This window comes from Musa acuminata, chromosome BXJ2-10 (assembly GCF_036884655.1).
Source record: "Musa acuminata AAA Group cultivar baxijiao chromosome BXJ2-10, Cavendish_Baxijiao_AAA, whole genome shotgun sequence".
NCBI classification, from domain to species: Eukaryota; Viridiplantae; Streptophyta; class Magnoliopsida; order Zingiberales; family Musaceae; genus Musa; species Musa acuminata.
In genome coordinates this window covers 24194466-24204948 of record NC_088347.1, presented here as the reverse complement: position 1 = coordinate 24204948, position 10483 = coordinate 24194466, and the positions used below count along the sequence as shown (strand labels likewise).

The following is a 10483-nucleotide window of genomic DNA, read 5'->3' as shown; positions in this document are numbered from 1 at the left end:
GTCTCTCACTACGTTCCTTTCTCCCTTTGCTTTATATTTCTTACGTTCACGTGACAACATGTCCCCTCTTCGCATCCTACCCACTCTCTCCTCTTTGTTTTGTCCCCTTCTGCTCTCTCTCTCTCTCCCGCAGAAACATGTCGCCTCCTCTCTCTCCATCCAACAAAAAGAAGGGAAGAAAGAGGAAGGGAGAAAGGAGGAAGAAAGAAAGCGATCCGTTCTAGTCCTCCTAACGCATGGCAATGCAGCAGCGGCGCGTGCATTGCATTCTCGGATTCCCTCAACAACTACTGTCGTTATTACTATTATTACACTCTTTGTTCGTTTCCCATTGTGTTGCTGATGGGTTGACGTCCGAGAGGGCCTCGCCGGAGGCCGACGCGCAGGCGCTTCTTGCGTTCAAGGCTGCTGCCGACCCGCTCGACCGCCTGACGTTCTCCCCCACGTCCGACCACTGTCGTTGGCCCGGCGTCTCCTGCTCCGCCGACGGCAAGGTGTACCGCCTCCTCCTCGAGTCCGCCGGCCTCACCGGTACGTTCCCCAACGGCACCCTCGGCCGCCTCGACCAACTCCACTTCCTCAGCCTCCAGGACAATGCCCTCGTTGGTCCTCTGCCGGGTGACCTTTCCGGCCTCCGCAGCCTCAAGGCACTCTTCTTGGACCGCAACCTCTTCGCCGGCCCCTTCCCGGCCTCCCTCCTCTCTCTCCGCGGCATCCGGGCTCTCGACCTCTCCCACAACCGGCTCTCCGGCCCCATCCCCGCGGCGCTCGCCACCCTGGACGGCCTCATCGCCCTCCGCCTCGAAGGGAACCGATTCGTCGGCTCCCTCCCCGCCTTCAACCAGTCCTCCCTCAAGAGTTTCAATGTCTCCGGCAACTTCCTCTCCGGCGCGGTGCCCATCACCGCCGTGCTCGCCTCGTTCGACCCCTCAGCCTTTGCCGACAATCCCGGGCTCTGCGGCGCGCTTGCCCGAAAGGAATGCGCCTCGTCCGCCTCCTTCTTCCCCGGAGGAGGCCGCTCGCCAGCCGCATCCGCCGCCGCCCCCTCGCCCATCGCCACGGCAGCGCCTCGCGGGGCGACGCTTCTTTCCAGCTCGGCTTCGCGGTCGCGGGTCTCTCACAAAAGTGCTGTGACGGCGATTGGGTTCTTGATAGGTGCAATTGCACTGGTAGGGATCTTCACCGCTTCATTTGTCATCAGAAAGAAGAGGACGAAGCAGCAGGGGGAGATACTCGCGCTGGAGAAGAACACTATGGATAGCGCCACCAGTGTCTCAGAGATAAATGTGGAGAGCTACAACGAGGAGATCGAGAGCATGAGCAACGAGCTGGAGGCGGCGGCCGCATTAGCAATGGCGATCTCAGAGGAAAGAGTGAAGAGGCTGAGCATGAATGGCTGCTTAGTGTTCTGCGCCGGAGAGGCTCCAATCTATAATTTGGAGCATCTGATGAGGGCCTCTGCCGAAATGTTGGGGAGAGGGAGCCTCGGATCAACGTACAAGGCCGTGCTAGATGCCAGAATGGCTGTCACTGTGAAAAGGCTGGATAAAAAGAAGCTGGGATCCATGGCAAAGGAGGGTTTCGAGCGGCAAATGGACATGGTCGGGCGGCTCCGGCATCCCAATTTGGTGCCTTTACGGGCCTATTTCCGATCGAATGATGAGAGGCTGCTTGTTTATGATTTCCAGCCTAATGGTAGTCTTTACTCCCTTATACATGGTATGATTCACAACATTTGTATTGTTTTCAGCCCTAATTTGCATTCTTTTTCTTGTTGTTGCATCTTTTACAAGTCATAGATGTGCTGCATACTAATTTAGAATCATTAAGAGAAATAAGGTTGGTGTTACTCTTTTCTTCATAATGTAGATTTATATATAGTCAATCCTTCTTTCATAGTCGATTAGTGAAGAGCGACATGTTGGATACAACACTGCCACGTGGTGACACGTGGCTAGTAGGCTGATGAGCCGACGGGTCGATCGCCAAAGAACACAGGGATCACACATGGCTGGTAGGTGGTGGCCGGATCGTGAGACACGTGCTCACCACAGGGTGATACATGGCTGAACGACCAATTGTCCGAACTCGTGATTGGTGTGGCCAGCCTATGTGGGCGCCAGGTTTGGCGAACATCTCGCCATGTCTTCGCCCAAAAACGTTGTAAGTTTCTCTCTTGTCGTCCGCGATTCCAAGCATAACCGTTCTCAGAGTCACCTATAAAAGGGACCCCAAGGTACGTTCTCATGACACTACTTCACTTCAGTATTGGTTGATCGGTTTGACCAGTCTGATTGGATCGAACCTCAGAACTGACTTGATCGTCGGAGAGGCATTTGTTAGGAACGCCCCTGATCTAGTTTTGTAGATTCAGCACTCTGCGAACAGTGACCTGGAGTGAGACTAACTTGGAACGAACATTGGTTGGATTTGAATCACCATCCTAGTATGCATAGTGAGACTAACTTCATTGGTTGGATTCGGCACTCTGCGGACAGCCACAATCTGCACTAGCAATAGTGAACCTGTAATGCTAGTATACAAAACAAATGAAGTTACCAGAGGTTTCTGCAAGGGAGTGGCTTATGTCATAAGCTATGTTTGTTAAACCATGGTCGGGGAAAGATTATAAACTGCTAACTTTGATTCTGTGATGAACTAGTGATGGATATCTTAAGTGTTCTTTGCCATTTGTTTATTGATAAGACATAATATGAGAAGATGTTGGTCATATTTGACAGCAAGAAAATTTTGGGACTAATTCGCATGGTAGAAATTTGCACAGGGTGAAGAAAGGATAATCTGGAGATTATTGTTAACAACAATCATCATAAAAAAGGCAAGCGATATTATTACAATATAATTAGGGATCTGCCAGCATATAGAAACTCTGTCGGTGAACTAATAAGAGTGAGCAGAGAAAAAGGATGTATTGAATTAAGAAATCATTGCAGGAAGTTGGGAAACTCTGTTGAGAGCTGTCGTGTACTGTAATTCCAAGGACTATAGGAAGTTAGGAAATGAACTCCAAGAATGAAGAATTTATCCCTCCAGAGAAAATGGAGGGGAATATCCCAATTCTCAGGAAAATGGTGTAGGTTGTTGAACCTCAGGTGATGTGCAGGTATGGAATATATCCAAACACGACACATTTGCGGTAGAAATTAGCTCGATAATCCTACTGTCTATTAGACCTAATCTGATTAAGGAACTAGTGTTGATGGTAGAGGTTTGCTTTATATACAAACTTGAGATCAAGAATTCGAAGCCAAATCCTTTAAGAGGATGATGCCAATCAAATACATTCTATCAATGGTAAGTTTCCATGGGAAACATCTTGCAGACTCCATCATTTAATGTTGAGGGCTTTACTGATGTCCAGATTCAAGATACTAGAACCTCCTCCTTTTCTAGACTTACAAACAAATACCAAGACCCCAGAAAACTGAAACCTGCACGTCAATAGAAATCTCTCATAGTCGCAAAAATTTAGGACCGATAATAATAGGATACAAGTAATAACTCTGTTGATGTAGTAAAAATCATGCCACTTATCTTAGTCATCTGTTTCATAATAGTCGACCAATGAGGCAAATTTATGCTGGATTCTTGTTGTCAATTGTGCATCCTTGTGCCCTTCTTTGTCCATCTTTTTGCACTCTTCAAATTAATTCATTGCTTGTGTGTGTGTGTGTGTGTGTATGAAACTGTTCAAGTGATTCATGTTTCTTGCTGTATGATTGAACTGAGAAGTTTGATCATTATTACAGGTTCAAGATCCACACGGGCCAAACCCCTTCACTGGACTTCATGTTTAAAGATAGCAGATGATGTGGTTCAGGGCCTTGCACACATCCATCAATCTTCTTGTTTGATCCATGGCAACATAAAATCTTCCAATATTCTCCTAGGATCTGATTTTGAGGCTTGCCTGACTGACAGCTGTCTCTCATTTCTCTTGGAGCCATCAGACAATCAGAATGACTCGGGATATCGAGCACCTGAAGCTCGGAATTCCCTTCAAGAGCTGACCCCAAGTTCTGACATCTATGCTTTTGGAGTGCTGCTGTTGGAGCTCCTCACGGGGAAACCCCCATTGCAGCATCCGGTCCTTATACCACCCGATCTCCCAGTTTGGGTTCGATCAGTAAGGGAAGATGGAGCCTGTGATGAACGCCTTATGATGATAATCGACATTGCGGCAGCCTGCATTCACTCTTCACCAGAATGTAGGCCAACCACATGGCAGGTTCTCAAGATGATACAGGAAGTGAAGGAGACTGACACAGGAGACAATGACACTGATTCAACCTTCATATCTTAGTTGTGGCTATTCCTTATAGACCTTCATATGGAATCTACATCTTGTGCTGCCCAAAGGTAAAAGTTGCCCACTGTTGGTACCTTTAAATGTAATATCAGCCCTCAGCATAAGAGGATATGCCAAAGGTTGTATAAAGTTAATTTCTCAGGAGCCAGCTTCCATGTTGGGGGAGAACCTTGAAACTGGTTATTGTAGATACAGCTTGAGAGACGAAGCTTGTAAGCGACGCAACTACAATTTACCTTGTACTTCTGCAACATATAAGCCAAACTTTTGGATTGAGGCTCCAGTAAATGTCAAACAGGTAAGCAGTCTTGTATCGTTTGGTGATTGTAATTTGCGATCTTTCAAAATTCTTTTGTTGATGATTATTGCATGGTGTTGTGATGAAAAAAAGAAGAAGAAAACTTATCGATGCCTTCCATAATGTTGAAATGCTTGTTTCTGGTCATTGTTCTGTTTTTAGTTTGAAGTGTCATCTTAAAGTGAAAACAGAAAAGATAAATATTGTCGCCTAATGGGCCTTTTCTTGAACTGTTTTGTACAGTGAGACTCATTAGTGAGGTCAAAAGAAAAGTATGCTATCTTTTCTTTTGTTACTGGAAATTATGAAACATTTATGTTGCAAGATCATTCAACCTTAATGTTATTTCTTCCATGAGTGCACTCTTTATTTCTATGTCATCCATCTGTCTCTAATAGCCACTTGATTTTATCTTCTACATCTGCAATGTTCTGTGTAGTTTCAATTGGCACATACAGATGTTCTTCTTTCATTTTTCATCATCAAAATGAAATGAATCTTACACATCATTTCTTGCTGGTTTCAGGCATAAACAAGCTTGGCTAATACATTCCATGATGATGTGCTTATTATGGGATGCATGTATGATTGAAAAATATCTTCTTTCTAATCATTTAACCCTTGTAAAAAACTCAGCTGCATGTCACACTAATTATTAACCTCTATCTGATCAGTTTTCCACCTGATTTAAGGATTAATCAACAGTCTTCGCATTGACATTGTTGCTGATAGGTACAGTTGCTTAGAATATTGACCTGAAAAGGACTATCTATGTAGCAATTTTAATGGTAAACCAAAGATTTTGAAGATGTTAGAAGTCAATGGTCAAAGATGTATGAGTCCTGAATGGATGATTTATAGGTAATTCTAATTCATCCTCCTCCTATTGATACTTCATTAGTTTAGGGAGGCATCTCTACTTCTTGATTATTTGGTTATTAATCCGATATAACAAAATCTATTCGACTTCTCCGAGAGTTATGATTTGGTTGAGGGAGAATTTTTCTCAAAGTAATAAAAATATATCTGCTTTGATCAAAGTAATAAAAATATTATCAAGTTAATATTTTATAGAGTATTGATTTTGTTACCATCGTCGATAATAAAATATTAAAAATCTTAATTAGAAAATATTGTATTTCGATAATAAGAAATATTTTGCTTATGTTAGGTATTTTGGATGTTTTCTTATGTTGCATTTGATATTTTAAATGTGATGAATGTATCGTATACAAAAGAAATACTTTGAATTATATTCGGTGATATAATTTTATATCGTATCACATGAATCTTTTATTAATATATGATGGTAAGAGGTCCTCTTGCTCGGAGTGATCTATCAATGAAATAATAATACCGACAAAAATATTGAGTTCCGATAAAATAAGGTTAACAAAGATCGACTAACGCATCAATAATTATGTGTATAATTTGTGGGGCAGAAAATAATATCTTCTTCCTCGAGAGTGATCTATCAATGAAATGAGATCTGCATGAGAATAAATATTGAGTCCCCAAACACAGAAACGAGTTCTATTTGTCTGCCACCACCTGCAGTGTGTGTGTGGGACAGTCTTTGCCTAACCTTTAAGTTTGGAATCTTACAACAGGCAAACAATAGCTCACCAGTTAGGTTGTATCATAATCCAACTCCAACAAGTCACCAAACTGATGCTCTGCAGAAGAACACAGGAACACTTGAGGGTCAAAGAAAAGGTCCCAATCTCTTCATGATTATAATTGCAGGTAAAAGGCTTTCAAAAAGGAGGTCCTTTTGTGTTGCAACCTGAGACTTGGATCCATAGAAATGCCAGGAAAAAGTTGGCATGGAAGAGCTGTCTGCTGTACCCAATTTGATGGTGGAAAAGGAGGGTTGTGGTTGCACCTAACTATACCAAAGAAAAGAAGACTTTTGGACAACCAAAATCACCAAACCATGATGATATGAACTGCAGATATTAGATGAGTTTGGATCTTCTTCATTTGATGGAATGGTTTCAGTTCTCAGTTGTTCAGTGATTTTAACTAGCAATGGTGATGTTAGATTGAATGGGACTGAAGATGAATGTATGAAATGTAATTTTAATAGAAACTAAAAGAAGAAGAATAAATTTCTCTTAGCAAAAGTTTTGGTTATTCTAGATTTATACTCTATAAAATGAAAAGATCGATGAAAATATTATTCATAAAATAATACATAATTAAAGTGAAGAGAAATATCATGATTAATACTAATATAAGACGATTATATGCGTGGTTTATACATAGCCATGATCTAAATAGTATATAATCACCACAAATTATATATTATTTTGCTGAACAGAAAATCCTAATATTTGTTTGTATTGATGGGAAACTCAACACTGGATTCTATATTTTCTGAGGAAAAAAAGAAACCTAAATTTAGTTTAGGTCTGTCTATAAAGGAAATGACCACAAATACATAGATGCCAGTATTGCAGTTTATGGGCACTGGACAAATACATCAATCTATGATTAGATATGTGATGGTAGGGAGGGTTTCTATCAGTTCCAGTGTAGAATGCTTGTATCAGCAGCAGCAACTTCTTTCTCTCAAATCATTTGCCTGCAGTAAGCAACAAGGAAAAGAACCCTCCTCCTAAACCTCTCTCCTTGTTTGCCTTCCTAATCCTTGGAATTAGATTCCTTCGACACCAAGAATGTCACAGTGATGGCCACAACCCATCTTAATTTGTCTCACAATCCATTTCCTTTCTCCCCTGTGCTTTATCTGCTGATGGCCACTTCCTATCCAATTCCTCTGCCTTTTCTCTCTCTCTCTCTCTCTCTCTCTCTCTCTCTGAGCATATAATATAATAACACAGGGAACCACCATAACCAGCAGCTGCTCACAGTTCACATCTCCCAACTCTCCATCAGTCCAACAACAACAGCAACAACTCATCTCTCCCCATTTATCAGATGTTCTAATTGCAGGTTTTCTTATATTAAATAATAATAATTATAACAAAGTTGGAATGAATATATAGGACAACAAGTAGGCAACAATAGCAAGTCACCATCCTCTATCCTCCCCTTCTCCCCCTCCTGTCCCACTTCTCCCTCTTCTTTTATAGAGAGAGGGAGGAAGAAAAGAAAGAGTTGGATATAGCAGTGGTTTTCTTTGTTCTCCAAGTGAGGTGAAGTTGCAGGATGAAGGGATTTAGCAGCACAAAGTTGATATTTCTGCAGCCATCATCCACCAACAAGCAAGGCAGTGGCAATGGCATCACTACAACCATCTCAATTTTGGTCTCCCACCACCACCGCGTTTGGCTCATCGCCTTCCTTACCTTCTTCACCTTCGCCTCGCTGCTCACTCTCCTCAACACCACCACTGGGAGAGGTTTGAATGGTCTCGCCTCCTCTACCTCCTCTGCCTCCGCTGTGACATCCACCAGCTCTGTCTCCTCTGGGCCGTCGCCGCTGCCGGCTCCCGTCTACGACGCGCTCGTCAACTACGCGGTGTCGTCCAACTCCACGGGGAAGATGACGGAGGGCGATCTACGGGCGATCGCGGCGGTGCTCCGGCAACGGGGGCCCTGCAATCTCCTCGTGTTCGGGATCGGGCACGAGACGCCGCTGTGGCGCGCTCTCAACCACGGCGGGCGCACCGTGTTCGTGGACGAGAACGAGTACTACGTCGCCCACGTTGAGGGGCGCAACCCGGGGCTGGAGGCCTACGACGTGTCCTACACCACCAAGGTCCGCGAGATGCCGGAGCTCATTGCCGCCGCCCGCCAGCACCTCCGAGGAGAGTGCCGGCCGGTGCAGAACCTGCTCTTCTCCGACTGCCCCCTCGCCATCAACGACCTCCCCAACCAGCTCTACGACGTGGCCTGGGACGTCATCCTCGTCGACGGGCCCAAGGGGTTTTCCGCGGCGGAGCCTGGGCGGATGTCGGCCATCTTCACGGCCGCCGTCATGGCCAGGTCCAGCGCCCGGGCGCCCGTGGACGTGCTTGTGCACGATTACACCCGAAAGGTGGAGAAGCTGTGCAGCGCCGAGTTCCTCTGCCCGGAAAACCTGGTGGCGGCCACCCGCAGCCTTGGTCACTTCCTCATCGGCGGCGGCCCCGCCGACGTGTTCTGCGCCAACCAGACTGCCACCGCCTCCTTGGCTTCCCCCACCTCGTAGTTTGCTGTCTCCTGTTGCTGTGGCATCAGCTCAATTGCTACCATAAGAAAACAAAGGATTAATTAATGAAATGTAGAAAAGCCTTCATTTATTTTTTTTCCATTTAATTTTGGTGTTTCCACTATATATATATATATATATATATATATATATATATATATATATACGATTTTATGATGTAATAGTAAGGAAATTGAGAGCATCTAATTTGATTAAATTATTTTTCTATATTTATTTTTGTCTCGATTTGATATTGCTCTCACAGTCCACATTAAAACAATACTTTATCCGTAAATGTCCAATCAAATGTTATGCCTCAATTGGCATTTCATCCCTAACCACAACTCATCCACTTTAGATCAACAAATGAATGATTGAGATATAAGATAGTGAGTTTCAAGAAACTCTACAAGTTTACTACAGACATTACTATATAGAGGTGGCATCTATATCACCAAGAGAGTGCTGTTTAGGTAGGAAATGCCTTCAGCATGAATAAAATATTTTATTCTTGGCTTCCTGATAATCTGATTATATAACTCATAATATAATTCATATGTGGGTGTGACTTACTGCTCTCAAGTAGGTTTATGATGCATAATTCTTTAGTTTGACCAGTAGTTGCTTCAGATAGAATTCTATCAGACATGGAACTTTCACTTGACCAGTAGCTGTGCATTGGTGCCAACTCAGGTATTTTTCCTGTCTGATTACAAACAAAACAATAAATAAACTCAATCTTCTTCCCTCATCATTTATCCAAAAAAAAAATATGTTTCTGCTATCCTTGATAAATTAACTATCAACAGTTATAAAAACTATCATTCTGATTAATTATCATCAAACATGAATAATTATAATAACATTTTTCTTCATTCTAATAACAGAGGATAATATGTTATAATAATAGAACTTTATGAGCAGGGAGTGAAGGATGGTATCCCTCTGTAATACAACCTTAATGATGGATTTTGACAGTTCTGATGTTGCCTGATTCACCATGGAAATAGGAGCATCTTTACAGCCCTCTTCCCTGGCCTCCCCTCCCAAGCATGGGTAAAATAAGAGTTCTCAATTAGGATTCATTAACTGTTCTCACAATGCTAGCAGTTCCATATTCTGATGTCAACTATGCCCTTTTCTTTCATTGAAAGCAAGAGAGAAGGAGCTGAATCCAAGAGGGTATCTTGTCCATGTCTCTCACCAATTTTTTTATGTTACCTCAAACCTTTGATGCAGAAATCACACCTGCTACATTCCTTGCAAGACATCATACAACTGTGATCTGACAAAGATTTCTGCAGTGAATACCTGAGAATCCTGACTAGGAACAAGTTGATGTGTGCCCTATCTGAAGTTTTCTAAGATTGAGAGCCATAGGTTCACATCACCTCAGAATGTATTCTTTACATCGAAGTTACTTCAGCAATCTGGTGAATGATTTCTTTTTGGTTGTGGGGTGGGAAGGAAAGTTCTCTATTTCAAATCAAAGCTGAATTGATATCTGAATTTAAATGCAAGAATCTGAAGCATTAGGCCATGTTAGAAAAATAGCTGGTTGAATTGAAACCATTCATCAGTTTGCTCAATCTTGAGAATCTAGTTAGTGTTGCACTACCTTATTTGCTTTTTCTGGGACCCATCTCTCATCAATCATGGCTTGCTACTTAAGAGTCTTTAGTTAGATACAAGTTCAT

At 43.0% G+C, this 10483-nt stretch overlaps 2 protein-coding genes across 2 annotated transcripts; both read left to right on the top strand.

The window, feature by feature from the left end:
* The first annotated feature begins 78 nt into the window (after positions 1-78).
* LOC135625178 (probable inactive receptor kinase At5g67200) lies at positions 79-4645 on the top strand. The gene is made up of 2 exons (XM_065129585.1): positions 79-1719; positions 3771-4645. Exons 1-2 carry the CDS (start codon positions 237-239, stop codon positions 4322-4324), a joined length of 2037 nt encoding a protein of 678 aa, XP_064985657.1. The 5' UTR covers positions 79-236; the 3' UTR covers positions 4325-4645.
* A 3005-nt stretch (positions 4646-7650) lies between these two features.
* Positions 7651-8877, top strand: LOC104000347 (protein IRX15-LIKE). Its single transcript, XM_009422367.3, has one exon. It carries the CDS (start codon positions 7803-7805, stop codon positions 8784-8786), a length of 984 nt encoding a protein of 327 aa, XP_009420642.2. The 5' UTR covers positions 7651-7802; the 3' UTR covers positions 8787-8877.
* Positions 8878-10483: the final 1606 nt, after the last annotated feature.